The following is a 22,585-nucleotide window of genomic DNA, read 5'->3' on the forward strand; positions in this document are numbered from 1 at the left end:
TTTTCAAGTCTTCTGTAAATGTGTTATAATACTATTATAATTTAAAAAATTAAGAATTAAGAAAAGTTTGCCTGTTTTTGTTTAGTTTTTTAATGCTACTTCTAGAAAACTTGACCTTATAAGTGTCTCATATCCTATTTTTTTTGAAACAGCATCATTGTTTTGCCAAAAGTTTTCACTTTTGTCTCAGGTTCAGATTTGTTAACAAATTATATTTAGTTATATATATATATATATATATATATATATACATATGTATATCCTCATTGTATACAAATTAACAATACAAATATTTATTAGAGAATTATCTAGTCTATTTTCAATACACATTAAAAGGGAAAAAAAGAAACAGCAGAGGAGAGCAATAGTACATACATCAGGAAACTGAATTTGCTGATATCTGGACTTAAACACGCCTTCCCGGGTGGTGCTACTGGTAAAGAAACTGCCTGCCAATACAGGAGCTGCAAGAGGTTCAGGTTCAATGGGAAGTTCTGTGACGGCAGTCTGGAGTTCCATTTGGGAAAAGGTCCCAGACAGCGTGACTGCTCTGTAGGTAACACCTCAGACTGCTGTTTCTTGGGTCCCTGCTTACAATCCCCAGGCCACAAATGATGGGCCGGCAACTCTGACGTGCTCCAGTACTCCCATAAGAAGAGAGGCTTTGACCACATATACTGTGAATCCATAATGGGAGGAATCAAAAATGCTCAGTTCAGTTCTGTCATTCAGTTACATCCGACTCTTTGCCGCCTCATGGACTGGAGCACATCAGACTTCCCTGTCCATCACCAACTCCTGGAGCTTGCTCAAACTCATGTCCATTGTGTCGGTCATGCCATCTAACCATCTCATCCTCTGTCTTCCCCTTCTCCTCTCCTGCCTTCAGTCTTTCCTAGCATCAAGGTCTTTTCCAATGAGTCAGTTCTTCGCATCAGATGGCCAAAGTATTGGAGCTTCAGCATCAGTCTTTCCAATGAATATTTAGGACTTACTGCCTTTTGAGTTGAATGGTTTGATCTCCTTGCAGTCCAAGGGATTCTCAAGAGTCTTCTCCAACAATATAGTACAAAAGCGTTAATTCTTCGGTGCTTAGCTCTCTTTATGGTCCAACTCTCACATCCATAATGACTACTGGAAAAACCTTAGCTTTGTCTAGATGGACCTTTGTTGGCAAAGTAATGTCTCTGCCTTTTAATATGCTGTCTAGGTTGGTCATAGCTTTTCTTCCAAGGAGCAAGCATCTTTTAATTTCATGGCTGCAGTCACCATCTGCAGTGATTTTGGAGCCCAAGAAAATATTCTCTCACTGTTTCCATTGTTTCCCCATATATTTGCCATGAAGTGCTGGGACTGGATGCCATAACGTGAGTTTTTTGAATGCTGAGTTTAAATAAAGCCAACTTTCTCACTCTCCTCTTTCACATTCAAGAGGCTCTTTAGTTCCTCTTCACTTTCAGCCATAAGCGTGGTGTCATCTGCCTATCTGAGGTTATTGATATTTCTCTCGGCAATCTTGATTCCAGCTTGTGCTTCATCCAGCCCAGCATTTCTCATGATGTACTCTGCATATAAGTTAAATACGTAGGGTCACAATATACAGCTTTGACGTACTCCTTTCCCAATTTGAAGCCAGTCTGTTGTTCCATGTCCAGTTCTAACTGTTGCTTCTTGACCTGCATACAGATTTCTCAGGAGGCAGGTCAGGTGGTCTCGTATTCCCATCTTTTTAAGAATTTTCTACTGTTTGTTGTGATCCACACAGTCAAAGGCTTTGGCATAGTCAATAAAGCAGAAGTAGATGTTTTTCTGGAATTCTCTTGCCTTTTCTATGATCCAACGGATGTTGGCAATTTGAACTCTGGTTCCTTGGCCTTGTCTAAATTCAGCTTGGACATCTGGAAGTTCTTGGTCCACATACTGTTAAAGCCTCGCTTGGAGAATTTTCCAAAAATGTTCTCTCCTCAATAATTATCAAGCACGTTGAACTTGACCATTTCCCCCCAAAAATTCTCTTACAACTTTGCGAACAGGCTGGAGGTTTAGTAATTGAGCTATTTCCAACTAGTAATTAAATGAAAACCTTAAACCTGTGTTAATCAAAGTATTACACATATACCATCAATAAAGTGCTCTCCTGGTTCACAGCCAATAAGAATTTCCCACAAGGACCAGAACATGGCAATGATCTTCCAAAGCTGTAGGCCGGCAAGAGGGTTGATCTCTACAAGCTTTTGGAAAAAGTTTGGCATATATTCAAAATTTTAAAAATACTGTTACCCACATTCTCAATTCTTGCAAATCTACCTAAGCAAAGAAAATAATTGACAATAAGAAAACAATTAGGCAAAAAACACTCAGTACAGTATTATTTATAATAAAAAATTAGAAACAATCCAAATATCTAACCAAAAGGAATAGCCAGATAAGTGACAGTGTCTCCACCAGATGAAGTGTCATGTATCCAGTGAAGGTAATGCACATAAGGAATCTACAGTCATACAGAAAATGGTTCATATAATATTATGTAAGAGAAAGCAGTATGCAAAACTATGCATAAATAAGACTGTGTCTATATTAGAAACAATAAAAACAAAAGATGAATGTTCAGATCAGCAGCTCGGAAAAGAGTATACCAAAAACGCTCAGTGGGATTGTTTAGATGATTAATTTTGGTTCTTTTTCCCCTTACTTTTATATATTTTTGAATTTTTCAGTTTGCACATGTGCTGTTTTATAGTGGGAAAAAAGTATAAAAGACTATATTAGGTTAAACCCTCGACTGTCAGTTTTGTCCTTTTCCTTTCTGTGACCCCTTCCTGCCCCCGGGAATGATGGCGCAGTGTTCTTACCTGACAAGCTGAGAAGTCCACTCGAAAGGACTGACATCAGGAGGTTTACATGAGAAACAAGGTATTCAGAACCCAAGAAATATCCCCATTATGATTATAATGATAACAAGAAAACAATTTTCGTGGTAACCGTCACCCAACCTGGGTTCCCAGTTCTGGCAAGAAGGGCTGGCATAGACCTTACCTTTTCCAGCTGGGATGTGCTCTCGTCACAAGCTTCTCGGAGCAGGTGCTGGGCTCTGCTGATGTCGCCTCGCCTGTATGCAGCATGAACGCCTTCCGTCCCGGGGCCCTGCGCTGTGGGCTCACTGCCTGGCACAGAGAGTTTGCTGCCCATGTCCCCGGCACCTGGGTGAACAGAGGCACACACACAACATCACCTCCACCGCCAGAGCTGCTTATGGGAACCACCAGAGAGGAGAGCAGGATGTACTTTAGCCAGAGAGGGCTGCTCTGAAACGCTGCCCGTGTCACCCCGCACAGCCGACTTCAGCACCTGCCCCTGCGGAGGCACTTCCTGCGTGGAGCCAGGGGTGAAGGCGTGGGGAGGCTGAACACAGTTGGGGAAGATTCTGGAATGAGACAATGCCTGGAGAGTGGGTCCAGGCCCCCCAGGGCAGCTGCCTGGCAGGCTGGCCTCGCCGACAGCAACACCAAACTGCCCCACTGCTGTGTCCCTCAGAGGGATACAGTATTCCGTGGAGGAAGAAAGGCAAGTCAAAACCTGAGCATGTGGAAATCTAGACCCTCTCTGCCTAGAAAACGCCATAAAGGCATGGGATTTAGAATGGCAGCCCTCACTCCATACTTGTTGGGTCTGAAGACGCAGACATGAAAGCCGTCAGCCCTTAGAGCTCTCACTCTAGAATGGCTTCATAATTAGCAGTTTGTAGGATCCCAGAAGGCTTCGAGACTTCCTGCACATCCTAAAGTTGCACAGAAAATTGTGCATGTGTGCATGCATGCGTGTGCGTGTGTGTGCACACTTCTCTGGGAAGAAAATTCAAGGCTTCTACTAGATTTGCAAATGTGTTACTGAACCAGAGTTTAAAGTTCTGTCTCTATCATAGAAAAGACTGCAATGAATGAGTAGTTACATTTTGATTGTGTTAAGTGGCAGCAGAAATGGAGACAGAATTCAAAAATCATTCTTGGCCAAGTTCACACAGCTTGTAAGAAGCAAACTGTGACTGATGTTTGGTTCACCAGCTCTCAGACTGGGGCTAACTTCACTCCATCTCTTTGAAGAGATGAAAAAAACAGGTTTTTTTTTCATGTAAAAATGTAAATGATGAGGAAGGTTGCCTTCCAAACATTCACATTGCAAAAGCAAATCACATTACAGCAGCTAACATCTGGAAAAAAGTTTTTTCAAAATTTACAACAGGATAAAAATTGCATGTTTAGAAATAAATTTTTTAAATGATGGATAAGATCTATACCCTAAAAACTATAAAACATTGCTGAGAAAAGTTAAATAAGACCTATACAAATGGAATGACATCTCATGTTCGTGGATTAAAACAGTCAATATTATTAAGATGTCAGTTCTCTCCAATTTTATCTATAGATTCAATGTGATCCCAACCATAATTCCAATAGGATTTGAGGGGGATAAAATTGACAACTTGATCCTCAAATCTGTATAAAAATTCAAAGGATTTACCCCAAACAATCTTGAAAAATAAGAGTTGGAGGATCTATACTACTTGATTTCAAGTCTTACATAAAACTATAATAATAATCAAAGCAGTATGCTACTAGTATATACAAATTTATCTGTGAAGCAGAATAGCTTCTCAGCTTTCTATTGGGAAATAGACTCATACTTGTACATCCAACTAATTTTTGATAAGGGTGCCAACACAACGAGAAAAGCAAAAATTTTTTCAATAAATTGTGCTGGGACACCTGGACATCATTGAATAAAAAGGGACTCTGACTCCTACTTCTCAGCACACACAAAAATTATTTGAAATGGATCATGGACTTAAACACAAAGGTTAAAACTGTAGTGCTTCAAAAAACAATGTAGTGCTTCTAGGAAAAGAATATCACAGGAGGACATTTTTATGACTTGAAAGTAGGCAAAGCTTTCTTAGATGGGACACAGAAAGTAAAAAACATGGAAGGAAAAAATTACTAATTAGACTTCAACAAAATTTAAAACTTATGCTCATCAGAAGGTTGATCTACCATTTAAAAACTGTTTACCATTTGACAATGAGTAGGCAAGTTGCATACTGGAAGAAAATATTTGCAAAACATACACCCAGAAAACGAATGGTATTCAGAAAACAGGAAGAACTCCTATAACTTGGTAATAAAGGACAAATAATCCAGTTAAAAACAAGCAAAGATTTGAATAGCAGAAGAGATTCAAAAAACTCAATATCATTAGTCATCAGGGAAATGAAAATTAACCACCACTACAATCCCACAAAAGTCAGTAAAATTTAAAAAGACTGACAATACGTGGTGAGGATATGGAGAAACTAGAACACTCATACCTTATTGGTTACGTCTAAAATTGTACAACCACTTTGGAAACAAGTCTAGCGGTTTCTTATGAAACTAAGTACACACCTATCCTATGACTCCCTTATTCTATCCTTAGGTATTTACCCAAGAAAATATGTCTCAAAATATATCCAATAATGTTTATATTAAATGCCATTCATGGTATTTCCAAACTGTAAATAGTAAAGGTGTCCATCAAAAGGAGCTGAATAAATAACTCCCATAGTATATTGACTACTCAGCAACCAAAAGGAATAAACTGCTGATCCATGAAATGATTGATGGGAATCTAAAAACACACTGCTGAATGAAAGAATGACTTCATAAAATGACCACATTTATATGCTGTTCTGATCTATGGTGGGAAAAAAATCAGAACAGTGGTTCCTGAGGGTGGTCATGAAGTTTACCAGAAAACGGCATGAGGAAATTGTTTGGGCATGGTTCTATATCTTGATGACGTTTCCAGTATACAGGTGCTGGTTTTTGTCAAAACTTATCAAATAGTCCAATGAAGATATGTACATTTCCTTTATATAAATTTTATCTAAAAATTATAAACAATATTAAACTATAGTGAATAAAATGAATACTAAAGTATTTGAGGGTGAAAAGTACAGATATTTCCAACTTAATTTGAGATGCATTAATAATAACAGATTGATAGGTGGATAGAAAAACAGATAGATGGATAGAAATGAGAGCAATTTCAGAAAGTGTTAATGGTACAATTTAGGTGGTGGGTATATGGACATACATGTTTCAATTCTTTCAGTTTTATTGTATGTTCAAAACTTTTCACAACAAAATCTTGGGAGAAGTAAATCAGAATAACGTACCCTAAATGCAAGGCCTGCCATATGGCATATTGAACGAGTTCCACCATCAGTGCAGAAAAATTCTGCTTGGGGAGAAAGGGAAAGGCAAACTGCTTACAGTGAAGGTCCCTGATACCATTCAGAGTCTTTGTAGCTCACTCTAAGCCATGACTATTTCCAAGGCCACCATTCTGAAAACCCACATTAAGTGGATTTCAGGAGTATCACTCACAATCTGTGCCCTTCCTGAAACATGAATGCGACACTGCTGTGTTTAAATGGAGTTTGCTGGGGTTTTGGCTGTGTAATTTTTAGAAACAGGAATCAGAAAACAGTATAGTGTGTAAGAGGTTATACATTAGGCAGCTTCCCAGGTGGTGCTAGTGGTAAAGAATCTGCCTGCCAGAGCAGGAGACACAAGAGATGCAGGATATTGGGAAGATTCCCTGGAAAAGGAAATGGCACCGCACTCCAGTATTCTTGCTTGGAAAATCCCATGGACAGAGGAGCCTGGTGGGCTACAGTCCATGGGGCCACAAAGAGTCAGACGTGGCTGAACACACACACTTCAAGGCAGCTTCACGTCTAAACATACACTAACAATCCTCATTAACTATTATTTTTTTATATATGTATTTACCTTTTATTCACCATTTCTTATTTCTATCATTTATCTTTTAATTAGAATTACCATCTTAGGTCATTTCTTTTCATTTATTTTTAATTTGAAGTAGTTGCTTTAAAATATTGTGTTGTTTTCTGCCATATAACAATGTGAATCAGTATAACTAAATATATATATATATATATACACACATATATACATATATATATCCCCTCCCTCTTACTCCTTCCTCCCACTCACTCCTCTAGGTCATCACAGAATGCCAGGCTTGGCTCCCTGTGTTATATAGCATCGTCCCACTAGCCATCTATTTGAGAAAGTGGCGTTGATATATACACTACCATGTAAAATACATGTAAAATTTCTACCATGTAAAATAGAATCCTCACTAGTTACTAATAGTCAGAGACCCTGAGACATTTGAGCGCCACTGGCAGGGAGAAGGAGGGAAGCCACTGGAGGGAGAAGACTTTGGCAGGGCAAAAAGAAGGCAGAGTACACGGCAGCGTCATCCATCAGAAGGGGCACTTAGTCACGTCGCTGTTCATCTCTCAAAATTAAACTAATATCCCCCTTATCCCCATAAAAGACAGGTGTGTGCAAAGGTATAAAGTAACTTCTTCTCTTCAGATTAGGAATAAAGTAACCTCTTCTGTTCACCTTAGGAACATAAATAGAAACTTCACCTTTACACCCAAGTTAAGCAACACTGCGAATGTAGAACCTAGGACATGGGATGCACATGAAATTACAAGGGTGGTTTTACTTTAACTTGATTTTTAAATAATGCAATGTATGTGGAATAAATGACATCATTAGAAACACTCTGCTCAGTTCTATATATATATTTGCTTTTAATGCTGTGGTTTTTTCAGTTTGAATCTGATTTTCTTAAGTTACATGGACAACACATGTCTACTGCCACTGACACAAGAGCTGGGGGTTCTGGTCCAAACAAACTGTTGGAAGGACACTATGAGAAAATATCAATTAATGCTCATGCATTTAATTTAATCTGCCAACTTCATTTAATTTCCCGAAATTGTAAAGAGAAGGGTTAACATTCATTTAAATTGAAAAAGACCAAAATGCTAATGATAAGTATTAAGGATGGGCTGAGGGGAATTAGTGATAGGATTAGAAAAGATTTTTCTTTATTTCCTAAAGTCTCTGTAATGGAATTATATGACTTAATTTAAAATTTTAAAGAAATCAAATAAGTGATAAAAGAACACATTCTCATTGAAAAAAAAAAAAAAAATAGTACAGAGATACATCATGTAAGGCAGAAACCCTCTTCCCTACCATGAAACATCTTTTGTTAAAGGTAAATACTTTAATAGTAATTTTATTTTTACAAAAATACTACTAGAGTTTTATATTGAGAATTGGTGACCTTTGTAAACTTAGAGCAAAATGATTTATTTATACTATTTGAGATTATTCAATTATTTTTGCCTATTAATCAACCATTTCCATAATTAAATTCTTTAATACAGTAAAACATCACAGTTCTAAATATTTTATTTATATAGATTTAAAATTCATACTCAAAATACAATCCCCAAACATATTCTATTTCAATACAATATTAATATAGCAGAGAAGTAACTAAAACTAGTAGGAAATTAACAGTAGAACATTAGAATGATTCAGTGTCAAAATTTTTTAAAATCCTTTTTGTTCTCTGTTACAATGGGTGTAATTATTTTCCTAGATAGCAATGAAAATTCCATATATTTATCAACAGGCATCTTACTTGCTTTTAAGATAAAGTTAATATGCCTAACAAAGAAGATAACTTTAAAAAAAAGGAGAAGGGGAAGCCATTAGCATAGTTTTTTATTTTTAAGGTTTGATTAGTGTTGGTGGTTTGTTTTGGGGAAAGAGACAATCAGAAGTAATTAGAAGTAGAAACTAGCGAGGGGAAGCTATAAATGTAGTGGATGACTAGCATTATGGATTTAGCACATAGACTTACTCGAGAATGCAAGAAATAGTTCCAATAAGCTGTGATGATGTTAAGTGAACATACTTCTGGTGGGTGATAAATGCTAATTTCTATAAGGCCCGGTATTTAAATATTCTGGTCATGGGCAGTAAATGAAAGTTCATTATATGAAAAAGTATTTGCTAAAAATATTTTAAAACATATGAAACCAGAGCATCATTTAGCCTTTGGCAGTCACTTTCAAGTTAATAATCTATTTACAAAAAAAAATACTTTCAGTAACAATATATGTTTTACATATTCTGACACTTCTAGGATAAATGTTTTTAGTTGCCAATAACTCAACCTCTAAATGTTATTTCTGTAATTCAGGTTTTAGAAAAATAAATTATTTTGACTATAGGGAAATGAACAGGAATTATTCTTCTCTTTTATTTTGGGAAAGTAATGAAACAGAATTTCACAAATGTTACAGAATGATGTCTGGTGATACAAGCCATGCTACTTACACTAACAGTTCATTGTGGCCTTCCCCATCTTAGAGAGTCCTCCTTTGTCTGCTGATTCTGAATCTGTTCTGTCTTTATATCCTAAGGAAGTATTCTTACCTTTTCTTCTAGAACAATATTTGTTAAATCATTCCTCCTGACCCATAGTCAGACTAAAATTCTCTCTCTACTGCTTTTTTATTTTTCTGTGAATCTAGGACAATGGAGAGGTAGTATGAAAGTGACTTTAATTCTATCAGTTCTTAATCAGTTTGTCTCTAACACATATATATTTATTATACTACTGTTTAATTCTCTCATCCCCATCAAGGAAAGCATGCATGACAGAAGACAAATGTTCTTTCTTGATTCAAACATCTCTGGCATCCTCTGTGCATCCTAGAAAAGACACTACCATTTACATGAAAATATGCTTTTATTTATTTATTTATTTTGAATATATGCTTTTAAAAACAATTACATTCACCTGCATCAACGGAGTAGCAAAAAGTAAAAATATATCTAACAACCCAGAGTTCACTGCAGAATAGACAAGAGTAAATTCTAGGCTGCGACTGACCTGGTCATAACTGTTTAGTGGCCTTCCTGTGCCACTGTCCATCGAATCCCTGTGTGGCCAAATCCTGGGTCAGGGGCTGTCCCTCCCTGGAGCGGACACCCTCCTGGTACTGCCGGGGCCCGTCCGCTGCAGTCCTGGGCTCACTAGCCTTCAGCGAGGATGCTTCTTTCTTTGCCAGCTGTCCCTCTAGGGTTTTAGCCTCAGCAGCAGTTTTCATCTCTGGGTCACATTACACTGAAATCCAACCCTTTACTTCTTCAGGGAAGAGGCAGAGGTTGGGGGGGCTGTGGAGGGGCGACATGACCCCTCATGAGGGAGGGTGACCCTCAGCAGTAATTCCTCACTGACTCCAGATGGCTGGGGCTCAGCTCCATCAAGCTGGGCCACCAGACCAGCATCAGAAACGAAAGCAAAGACAGAGGTGGCCTTGGCCAGAGGCCTGGCTCACGGCTCACACGGAGCAGATCTCCAGCCATGCGGGCTGCACATCAGCAAAGCCTCCCAGCACTGACAGGAAACTTCCCTGTGGATATTTTCACCAAATCCCTGAAATGAATTTTCGCTAATAAAAAGGGCATGGGCGGTTATACCTACGAGCAGGCTGGACAGACGGAAATCACACCTAACAGTGCAGTTATCTTTAGAAATAAAAGAAACAACTGTTCATAAGACATCATGTTATGTCTACCTGATATACTGAAAAATTTAACGAGCTCTAATGCTTACTGTTCCCCAGAGTGTGGTGGAATTGATACATTTGTCATGGGAAGCCTTACTGAGACCGGCTGGGACCTGGGACCCTTTACTCTAGTTCTGCAATGCTTGCACCTAGACCAATGTCTCTCGGAGCTACAAAATACAAAGAAAGTAAAGAGGCTAAAAGTAACTGTGTGCATGCCACACTTAGGGCAAACTATGGACAAAAAGATACAAAAAGACCAAAAAAGTAACTGCCACTTCTGAAGAGCAGGGAGTAAAAGCAGTGTACTGTGCATGCCCCTTGTACACACCACCAGGGAAGCAATAGGCAAAATAAACTAAGCCACCCCTCCAGTCTGGCCCCTGGACACACCCCCACCTTCACCCCATGAAAAGAACCAGCTCCCTCCTCACCCCTTGCCCCTCTCACCCCAGGGAGCAGGGCAAGCAAGGGAAACTCTTGTCTGTTCTTACACTCCCCCCATTGCAGCCGGGGTCCCATAAAGCCTTGCCTGAACTTCTTGTCTGGCCTCTGATCAATTTCTGTTGATTAAGGAAGCCAAGAACCCCAGTTGGTATCAACATCAACACTGTGAGTAGGTCCATGGCCACCATCTGACAGATGAGGGAGGCCAGGATGAAGACACTCACAGTGGCAGGCCGGCAAGCAGCAGGGGCTAGAGTGATGGAGCAGGTCTCTGTGGCCCTGGGGCCCACAGAAACCCCACAACTTTCCTTTCCACTGTCATACTTGAGACAGGCTGCATGCTTTGTCCCCCTAGAGTTCCTGATTTCGTCCTGATGCCCAGTCTAAGGAGGTAGGTCTCTGGGAAGTGACAGGCTCCTGAAGGTAGAGCTGGCGTTGTGGGATTAGTGTCCTCCTAGAAGAGACAGAGAGCTCCATCCTCTCTCCCACATAAGGACACAAAGAGACGATGGCGTCTACAACCAGGAGGCCGGTCCTCGGCGAGAACAGAGCCTGCCAACACCTCATCCTGGACTTCCTGACCCCTGGAGTGAGAAAGAAATGTCTGTTGTTTAAGGCACCCAGCCTTTGGCAACATTACAGCAGCCTGAGCCAACTAAAGTAGTAGTAGCGTTAGTCACTCAGTCGTATCCAACTCTTTGCGACCCCATGGACTGCAGCCCGCCAGGCTCCTCTGTCCACGGAATTCTCCAGGCAAGAATACTGGAGTGGGTAGCCATTCCCTTCTCCAAGGGATCTTCCTGACCCAGGTGTCAAACCCAGGTCTTCTGCATTGCAGGCAAATTCTTTATCATCTGAGCCAGCTAGCCCAGTAGGACCTCAGGATACTTCAAAATGATAAAGACCAATACAGTATGCTAACGCATATATATGGAATTTAGAAAGATGGTAACGATAACCCTATATGCAAAACAGAAAAAGAGACACAGATGTATGGAACAGAATTTTGGACTCTGTGGGAGAAGGCGAGGGTGGGATGTTTTGAGAGAACAGCATCGAAACATGTATTATCTAGGGGAAACAGATCACCAGCCCAGGCTGGATGCATGAGACAAGTGCTCGGGCCTGGTGCACTGGGAAGACCCAGAGGAATCGGGTGGAAAGGGAGATGGGAGTGGGGATCGGGATGGGGAATACATGTAAATCCATGGCTGATTCATGTCAATGTATGACAAAAACCACTACAATATTGTAAAGTAATTAGCCTCCAACTAATAAAAATAAATGGGAAAAACAACAACAACAACAACAAAAAAACAAAATGAGGAACTACCATGCAGCCATTAAAACCGATTACAAGGAAAACGAAAGAAAAGTAAAAAAAAAAAAGAAAAAACTTATATGATACTAAGCTAAAAGAGTAGAATAAGGAGCAGACAGGAAAAAAAATAGGCAAATATATAACACAGAAAACAGGTTGGCATCATGTGAAAATACACAGTGAAAGTGAAAAAGTTTATTCCAGGCTTATAGATGATGTCTTAATAAAATGCTTGGGGGGGAATGGGAGATTTCTAATAAGCACAGGCTATTATTTTTGTTTATAAAAATTTAGTCTGTATTTTCCAAAATCTTTTCCTTTTTCTCATCAAGTTTGTACTGATTTTTGTTTTTTCTTGTACTGATTTTTAAATTAAGAAAAGGAAAATGATAACAAAGATAAAATGAATACAACACAAAGTTAACTACTTTCAGTCTGATTTAATGAACTAGTTCTTTGATGGTATTATTTAAACTAAAGCAGCTCTTAGGTACACCATGTCCTGACACAGTTGCTCTGGGAATAAAGAGAAGAAGAACATTTTCCGGGACAATAATTGACAAAGGTGTCATGGACTTGAAAAGAGAAAATAAAATGATCTGTGATAACATTTAGTAGATCAGTAATTGATTATTAAGAACTGCCAGATGCTATAAGAAATATTCTACGTACATCCACCTTTCTCCTAACACCCACGCAAGACAGGGGTTCTTACCACCACTTTTCACCAGGTGACCAGTGCTCTGAGTGATTAGAGAAAGCGCCTCCACCCAGCTTATAAAAGCAGATAGGAACTTGAACCCTTGGCCCTGTCATCAAAGTCCAACTCCTCACTTCACAGGCTGAGAGCACCCAACAAAACGTGGGGCAATTGTTCAGAACATAATGTGCTGGGGAAACATGTGGGAACTAAAAGGTAAGATGAGTGTCTTGCTGCTATTCTTGAGTCACTCAGTTGTGTCAGACTCTTTGTGACTTCATGGACTGCAGCACACCAGGGTTCCCTGTCCTCCAGTATCTCCCTGAGTTTGCTGAGACTCATGTCCACAGAGTCAGCGATATCATCCAACCATGTCATCCTCTGTTGCCCCTTCTCCTCCTGCCCTCAATCTTTCCCAGCATCACACTCTTTTCCAATGATTCAGCTCTTCACATCAGATGGCCAAAGTATTGGGGCTTCAGCTTCAGCATCAGTCCTTCCAATGAATATTCAGGGTTGATTTCCTTAAGGATTGACTGGTTTGATCTCTTTGTTGTTCAAGGGACTCTCAAGAGTCTTCTCCAACACCACAGTTCAAAAGCATCAATTTTTTCACACTCAGCCTTCTTCAGTCCAACTCTCACATCCATACATACTACTGGAAAAGCCATAGCTTTGACTAAATGGAACATTGTCGACAAAGGGATGTCTCTGCTTTTTAAAACACTGTCTAGGTGTCTCATAATTTTACTTCCAAGGAACAAGCATCGTTTAATTTCATGGCTGCAGTCACCGTCCACAGTGACTTTGGAGCCAAAGAAAATAAAATATACCACTGTTTTCATTTTTCCCCCATCTAATTGCCATGAAGTGATAGGACCAGATGCCATGATCTTCGTTCTTTGAATGTTGATATTTAATCCAGCTTTTTTACTCTACTCTTTCACCTTCATCAAGAAGCTCAATAGTTCCTCTTTGCTTTCTGTCATTAGGGTGCTGTCATCTGCATATTCAAGGTTGTTGATATTTCCCCTGGCTATCTTGATTCCAGCTTGTGATTCATCCATCCTGGTATTTTGCATGATATACTCGACATAGAAGTTAAATAAATAGTGTGACAACATATAGTCTGATGAACTCCTTTTTCAATTTTGAACCAGTCCTTTGTCCCATGTCCAGTACTAACTATTATTTCTTGAGCTGCATACAGGTTTCTCCAGAGGCAGGTAAGGTTGTCTGGCATTCCCATCTCTTTAAGAATATTCCACAGTTTGTCATGATCCACACAATCAATCTCTTTGGTGTAGTCAGTGAAGCAGAAGTAGATTTGTTCTGGAATTCCCTTGCTTTCTTCATGAGCCAACGAATGCTGGCAATTTGATCTCTGGTTCCTCTGCCTTTTCTAAACTCAGCTTCTACATCTGGAACTTCTCTGCTCAGGTACAGCTGAAGCCTAGCTTGGAGAATTTTGAGCATCACCTTGCTAGCATGTTAAATGAGCTCAATTGTAATGTAGTTTGAACATTCTTTGGCATTGCCCTTCTTTGGGATTGTAATGAAAACCGCTATTTTCCAGTCCAGTGGCTACTGCTGAATTATCCAAATTTGCTGACATAGTGAGCACAGGATTTTAACAGCATCATCTTTGAAGATTTTAAACAGTGGCGCTAGAATTCCATCACCTCCATTAGCTTTGTTCATAGTAATGCTTCTGAAGGCCCACTTGACTTCACACCCCAGGATGTCTGGCTCCAGGTGAGTGACCACACCATCATGGTTTGTTGTTGTTCATTTACTCAGTTGTGTCTGACTCTTTTCAACCCCATGAACTGAAGTACGCCAGGCTTCCCTGTCCTGTCCTTTACCATCTCCCAGAGCTTGCTCAAACTCATATCCATCAAGTCGGTGATGCCGTCCAACCATCTCATCCTCTGTTGTCCCCTTCCTCTACTTCCCTCAATCTTTCCCAGCATCAGGGTCCTATCTAATGACTCAGCTCTTCACATCAGGTGGCCAGATATTGGAGCTTCAGTTTCAGCATCAGTCCTTCCAATGAATATTCAGGATTGATTTCCTTTAGGATTGACTGGTTTAATCTCCTTGATGTCCAAGGGGCTCTCAAGAGGCTTATCCAACACCACAGTTCAAAAGCATCAATTTTTTAGTGCTCAGCCTTTTGTGATCCAACTCTCACATCCATACACGACTACTAGAAAAACTGTAGGTCTGACTATATGGACCTTTGTTGGCAAAGCAATGTCTCTGCTTTTTAATATGCTGTCTAGGTTTGTCATAGCTTTTCATCCAAGGAGCAAGAGTCTTTCAATTTCATGGCTGCAGTCACCATCTGCAGTGATTTTGGAGCCAAACAAAATAAAGTCTCACTGTTTCCCTTGTTTCCCCATCTAGTTGCCATGAAGTGATGGTATTGGATGCCATGATCTTAGTTTTTTGAACGTTGAGTTTTAAGCCAACTTTTTTACTCTCCTCTTTCACTTCTATCAAGAGGCTCTTTAGTTCCTCTTCACATTCTGCCATAAGGGTGGTGTCATCTGCATATCTGAGGTTATTGATATTTCTCCCGGCAATCTTGATTCCAGTTTGTGATTCATCCAGCCCAGCATTTCCCATGATGCACTCTGCATATAAGTTAAATAAGTAGGGTCACAATATACAGCCTTGATATACTCCTTTCCCAATTTGGAACCAGTCCATTGTTTCATGTCTGGTTCTAACTGTTACTTCTTGACCTGCATATGTGTTTTTCAGGAGGCAGATCAGGTGGTCTGGTATTCCCATCTCTTGAATTTTCCCCGGTTTGTTGTGATCCACACAGTCAAAGGCTTTGGCATAGTCAACAAAGCAGAAGTAGATATTTTTCTGGAACTCTCTTGCTTTTTCTATGATCCAATGGATTGGCAATTTGGTCTCTGGTTCCTCTGCCTTTTCTAAATCCAGCTTGAACATCTGGAAGTTCTTGATTCACATATATTTGAAGCCTCGCTTGAAGAATTTTGAGCATTACTTTGCCAACATGTGAGATGAGTGCAATTGTGCAGTAGTTTGAACATTCTTTGGCACTGCCTTTCTTTGGGATTGGAATGAATGCTGACCTTTTCCAGTCCTGTGGCCACTGCTGAGTTTACAAATTGGCTGGCATATTGAGTGCAGATTTGAAACAGTTCAGCCAGAATTCCATCACCTCCACTAGCTTTGTTCCTAGTGATGCTTCCTAAGGCCCACTTGACTTCACATTCCAGGATGTCTGGCTTTAGGTGAGTGTGAATGATCACGCCATCATGATTATCTGGTTCATTACAATCTTTTTTGTGTAGTTCTTCTGTGTATTCTTGCCACCTCTTCTTAATCTCTTCTTCTTCTGTTAGATCCTTACCATTTCTGTCCTTTACTGTGATTCTGTCTTATTAGACAAAAAACCAGAGAGAAAATGGAAACCAATTCCTCCACAAATTCAGCAGCAGTTGAAAAGAGACACAGAAATACAGGCTACAAAGATGAATTTTTTCCAATATTTAGGTCCTCTTCTGAAAATTAATTTATTGTTCACTCATTTTATAACTATTTAATACCTACAATGTGCTGAGCTAGAGCCTGGGCACATACATTGATGAGACAGATTGGAAAAACTAGAATGTGGAGCTGTATTCTTTCCAGACTTTATACTTTAAAAAAAAAAAAAATTGAAGTATGGTTGACTTGGGTTTCCCTTGTGCTCAGACAGTAAAGAATTCACCTGCGATGCAGGAGACCTGGGTTTGATCCGTGGGTTGGGAAGATCCCCTGAAGGAGAGCATGGCAACCCACTCCAGTATTCTTGCCTAGAGAATCTCCATGGACAGAGGAGTCCATAGGGTCACAAATAGCCGGACACAACTGAGTGACTAAGCACAGAATTTTGCATAGAATTTAAAAAAGCAGGGTGACAACATACAGACTTGTCATACTCCTTTCCCAATTTGGAACCAGTCCATTCTTCCATGTCCGCTTCTAACTGCTGCTTCTTGAGCTGCATACAGGTTTCTCGGAAGGCAGGTAAGCTTATCTGGTATTCCCATCTCTTTAAGAATTTTCTACAGTTTGTTGTGATCCACACAGTTAAAGGCTTTAGTGTAGTCAATGAAGCAGAAGTAGATGTTTTTTCTGAATTCCTTTGCTTTTTCTATGATCCAACGGATACTAGCAATTTGATCTCTGGTTCCTTTGCCTTTTCTAAAGCCAGCTTGTACATCTAGACGCTGTTCATGTACTGCTGAAGCCTAGCTTGAAGGATTTTGAACATTACCTTGCTGATCTGTGAAATGAGTACAGTTATGTGGTAGTTTGAACATTCTTTGGCATTGCCCTGCTTTGCTAGAGGGAATGCAAAATGGCACAGCCTCCATGGAGGGAAATTACCAATACCTAGCAAAATTAGATCTGCATTTTCCCTCTTAGCCCAGCACTCTGTATTTTAGAAATTTATGCAAAATATATGAGACATAAATATAAAATCATATCTACATAAGACTATTTATTGTATTGTTATTGAAGGGGAAAAATCTACATGTCCATCTATAGAGAACTAGCTACAGAAACTATGGACCATCCATATAACAGAGTCCTATGAAGCGGTAAGAAGGAAAGAGAAAGAGTTCTCTATACTGGGGGGGATCATCTCCTATTGCTCTGTGATTCCCAGGGCAGCTCCCATTATTTCTCCCCAGGGTAGGGCACAGACATGCCAGCTTCCAATGGCCCTGTGTGCTGGGTCTACTCACCCCATCCTAGAGCTGGGAAGGCAGAAGCTCTGCAGAAGGCAAGTGAGGAATCTGAATTACGCCCCCAAGAGGCAGCTCGGCACCATGCAGCAGAGAAGTACAGCACTTGTGCTTGGCTTGAGTCTGACCAGAAAACGATCTGGTTCCCGGAAGAGGGAGCTGCCCCTCCTTTCATCCCAGCCCCTATGCCCACCTAGGGGTCACTGCCAAGGATCCTCCTCAAGCCCAACTTAATCTCAGCACATCCTGAAGTACTGCTGGTAAGGAGAGAAGCTGCAAGCAGATGTCTTGCCTCCACCTCTTCATCCCCCTAGGTAGAGTCTGGATGGCCTTACTGGTGCAGGGCAGGCAGGGCAGGGTGCTGCAGTGTCTGTACTCGAAAGGGCAGAGGCAGGGCAGGCAGACGGACACAGACTCTCACCAAGACAAGACAAGCTGACTCTGTGGGAAATGCCTGGGAGGTCTCTAGAGAGTACAAGATTAGAGACTGAGGACAGAGGCTGCATTTTGTCAACTTCTGGGAAAGATCTGGGCAAAGGAGTTCAGAGGTTTGGCCGTGTGCTTTAAACAGAATTCCTTGTGGATGTCCTTTCAAAAAACTTAAGTAAAGATCTAGGCTGCTTCATGATTTTAAGATTCCAGGCTGGAGTTTCCCTGGAATATAGAGGCCATGAGTGATTTCCCTGGATCTCACATAAATATTCATTTCTCCTCCTCTTCCTTTTTAATGAATGAATTATACTATGATTATGTGCTGCAACTTGCTTCTCTCACTTAGAAGTTCTGGGTCGGCACTCGGAGACCCAGCACAGCTTTTGTCATGGCAGCCCTTTGTCTTCATTGATGGACATTTAGGGCAGGTATAGTTTTGTGTAACCCCCTCCACTGCTGCACTGAATATCCTTATGTGTGCATTTCCCACCTGTGAACTGTCTCCCCAGGTTAAATTTCTAGCAGTAGAAGAAGTAGAGGATATAGTAGGCCTTGATTTTTATAAAGATTGTCAATTTGCTTTTCCAAAAGTTGCATCAATTCGGTCCTTACTCATCAACTCAGTATTAGATTAAAATAAAATATGAAAAACAGGGCAAAACTTATATCTTTGCTGTCTTAAATAATATCAAACTTCCTGATTGTTTACAATCTGCAAAGAAAAATAACATATCTCAAAATTGGTTTTGGTTTCAATTTCTTCTCATATGAATGACATTCAATATATTTTCACATTGATCCATCATTTCTATCTTTTTCAATGAATTAATGAACTCTATAAATCTCTTCTTTGATTCGTTTGAAATTGGGCTATTCTTTCTATCACTGATTTACCAGTGCTCTTTGCAGTATATGTTGAAACAGTTTTGACCTGTTTGTTGGTTGTCACTTCTATTTCTGCAGAATAGTTCTAATTGTTATGTAATTATTTTATTAATTTTCTCCTTTATGGTATCTGGGTTCTGTGCCATGCTTAGGAAAAAGTCCTTCCTCAGTCCCAAATTATATTATCATTTTCCTAGACTTTCAGTGGTATTCATTTCTATGTTTAAATATTTGATTCATCTGAAACTGATTTTGGTGTGGAAGTGAGGAAGTAATATATTATTTTTGTCCTATTACCAAGCAAACTTTATTTTCTGGACAAATTTGAAATCCTAAATAGTAAAGCAAAACTAATGTGCATTTGGCCTATTTGTTGAGTTGTGGCTCCAACCCATTGCTTTTCTTGTCCTTTCTCTCTCTAGTCTCCAACATGTTTCATTACTATGGCTTTGTAATAATTCTAAAATTTGGTGGAACTATTCTCTACTCTTTCCTTCAACTGACCTCCTTCTCATTTGAATTTTCTTGGTTATTCTCATGTTTATTTTTCTACATAGAATTTACTTCTTTCTTTATCTAAAAGAATCTTGTTTGCATTTGAATTGCAATTGCACTGAATTATAAAATCAACACGTAGAGAACCAATATATTTACAGTGTTGTCTCTCTATATAAGAGGATGATATGTCATTTTTTAATACTGAAGTACAGTTGACTTCCCTCATAGTTCAGTTGGTAAAGAATCTCCCTGCAGTGCAGGAGATGTGGGTTTGATCCCTGGGTCAGGAAGATCCCCTGCAGAAAGAAATGGCAACCCACTCCAGCATTCTTGCCTGGAGAATCCCATGAACAGAGGAGCCTGGCGGGCTACAGTCCATGGGGTTGCAAGAGTCAGACACGACTTCGTGACTAAAGAGAGAGAGAGACAGTTGACTTATAGTATTACATTAACATCAGGTGTATAATATAGTGGTTTGATATTTTTATAAATTATACTCTAAAGTTATTAAAAATATTTGTTATATTCCCTGTGCTATATATCCTTGTACCTTATTTATTTTATACCTAGTAGTTTGCACTTCTTCCTTCCCTTCCTTGATCTTGTCTCTTTCCCCTCTAGTAACCACTAGCTTGTTCTCTATAGCTATGAGTCTCTTTCTGTCTTTTTATATTCACATGTTTGTTTTATTTTTTAAGACTCTACATATAACTGAAAACATAGTTTCTGTCTTTCTCTGTTAGACTTATTTCACTTAGCATAATACCCTTCAGGTCCATCCATGTGGTTATAAAGAGCAAAATTTCATTCTTTATTATAGTTGAGTAATACTCCATTGTGTGTGTATATATATGTTGCTGTTATTCAGTTGCTAAGTCATGTCCAACTCTCTGTGATCCCATGGACTGCAGCCTGCCAGAGTTCCCTGTCCTCCAGTATCTCCCTGAGTTTACTAAAACTCATGTCCATTGAGTCAGTGATACCATCCAACCATGCCATCCTCTGTTGCCTCCTTCTCCTCCTGCCCTCAATCTTTCCCAGCATCAAGGTCTTTTTCAATGAGCTGGCTTTTCACATAGGTGGCCAAAGTGTTGGAGCTTCAGCTTCAGCATCAGTCCTTCCAATGAATATTCAGGGTTGATTTCCTTTAGGATTGACTGGTTTGATCTTCTTGCTGTCCAAGGAACTCTCAAGAGTCTTCTCCAAAAAAAAAAAAAAGAGTCTTCTCCAGCACTGCAGTTCGAAAGCATCAATTCTTCAGTGCCCAGCCTTCTTTATGGTCCAACTCTCACATTCATACATGAATAGTAGAAAAACCATAGCTTTGACTATTGAGGACCTTTGTCAGAAAAAGTGATTTCTTTGCTTTTAATACAGTTTGCCTAGGTTTTTTCTAGCTTTTCTTCCAAGGAGCAAGCATCATGGCTGAAGTCACTGTCCACAGTGATTTTGCAGCCCAAGAAAATAAAGTTTGTCACTGTTTCCATTTTTTCCCTATCTATTTGCCATGAAGTGATGGGACCAGATGTCATGATCTTTGTTTCTTGAATGCTGAGTTTTAAGATAGCTTTTTCACTCTCCTCTTTCATACTTATCAAGGGGGTCTTTAGTTCCTCTTCACTTTCTGCCATCAAAGTGGTGTCATCTGCATATGATAGGTTGTTGATATTTCTCCCTGCAATCTTGATTCAAGTTTGTGGTTCATCATCCTGGCATTTTGTATGAGGTACTCTGCATAGAAGTTTAATAAGTAGGGTGACAACATATAGCCTTGACGAACTCCTTTCCCAGTTTTGAACCAGTCTGTTGTTCCATGCACAGTTCTAAGTGTTGCTTCTTGCCCTGCATACAGGTTTCTCAGGAAACAGGTAAGTTGGTCTGGTATTTTCATCTCTTTGAGAATTTCCCACGGTTTGTTGTGATCTACACAGTTAAAGGCTTTAGCATAGTCAATGAAGTAGAAGTAGATGTTTTTCTGGAATTCCCTTCCTTTTCCTATGACCCAGCAGATGTAGGCAATTTGATCTCTGGTTCCTCTGCCTTTTCTAAATGCAGCTGGTACAACTGGAAGTTCTTAAATCACATAATCCTGAAGCCTAGTTTGAAAGACTTTGAGTATAATCTTGCTAGCATGTGAAATGAATGCAACTGTATGGCAATTTGAACATTTTTTGGCATTGGCCTTCTTTGGGATTAGGGCTCCCAACATGGCTCGGTGGTAAAAGAATCTGCCTGGCAACGCAGGAGACACAGAGAAGCAGGTTTGATCCCTGGGTAGAGAAGATCCCCTGAAGTAGGAAATGGCAATCCCTCTGCAGTATTCTTGCCTTGAAAATTCCATGGACAGGAAAGTCTGGCAGGCTACTACAGTCCATGGGGCCGCAAAGAGTTAGACACAACTGAGCAAGCATTCATTCTTTGGTATTGGAATGAAAACTGACCTTTTTCAGCCCTGTGGTTCACTGCTGAATTTTCCAAATTGACTGGCATGTTGAGTGAAGCACTTTAACAGCATTATCTTTTAGGATTTTAAATAACTCAGCTGGAATTCCATCACCTCCACTAGCTTTGTTCATAGTAATGCTTCTTAAGGCCCACTTGATTTCACACTCTAGAATGTGTGCTTCTGGGCGAGTGACCACACCATCAAGGTTATCTGGCTCATTAAGACCTTTTTTGTACAGTGTATTCTTGCCACCTCTTCTTAATATCTTCTGTTTCTCTTACGTCCTTGCCATTTCTGACTTTTATTGTGCCCATCTTCACATGAAATGTCCCCTTGGTATCTCTAATTTTCTTGAAGAGATCTCTAATCTTTTCCATTCTATTGTTTTCCTCTATTTCTTTGCATTGTTCACTAAGGAAGTATCTTGTCTTCCTATTCTCTATACTCTGCATTCAGTTGGGAATATCTTTCCTTTTATCCTTTGCCTTTTGCTTTTCTCCTTTTCTCAGCTATTTATAAGGCCTCCTCAGATAACCACTTTGCCTTCTTGCATTTATTCTCTTGA

The 22,585-nt window shown here is 39.8% G+C and overlaps 1 protein-coding gene across 5 annotated transcripts in view; it reads right to left on the reverse strand.

The window, feature by feature from the left end:
* Positions 1-22,585, reverse strand: part of LRRK1 (leucine rich repeat kinase 1) — a 150,174-nt gene that overhangs the window by 87,790 nt on the left and 39,799 nt on the right. For all 5 annotated transcript variants that reach the window (XM_043489447.1, XM_043489444.1, XM_043489446.1 and 2 more), the window contains one exon: positions 3,037-3,200. In XM_043489447.1, coding sequence (XP_043345382.1) covers positions 3,037-3,200 — 164 coding nt within the window. The remainder of the gene's footprint in view (positions 1-3,036; positions 3,201-22,585) is intronic.

The sequence above is a fragment of the Cervus canadensis genome, chromosome 17 (genome assembly GCF_019320065.1).
Source record: "Cervus canadensis isolate Bull #8, Minnesota chromosome 17, ASM1932006v1, whole genome shotgun sequence".
Taxonomy (NCBI): domain Eukaryota; kingdom Metazoa; phylum Chordata; class Mammalia; order Artiodactyla; family Cervidae; genus Cervus; species Cervus canadensis.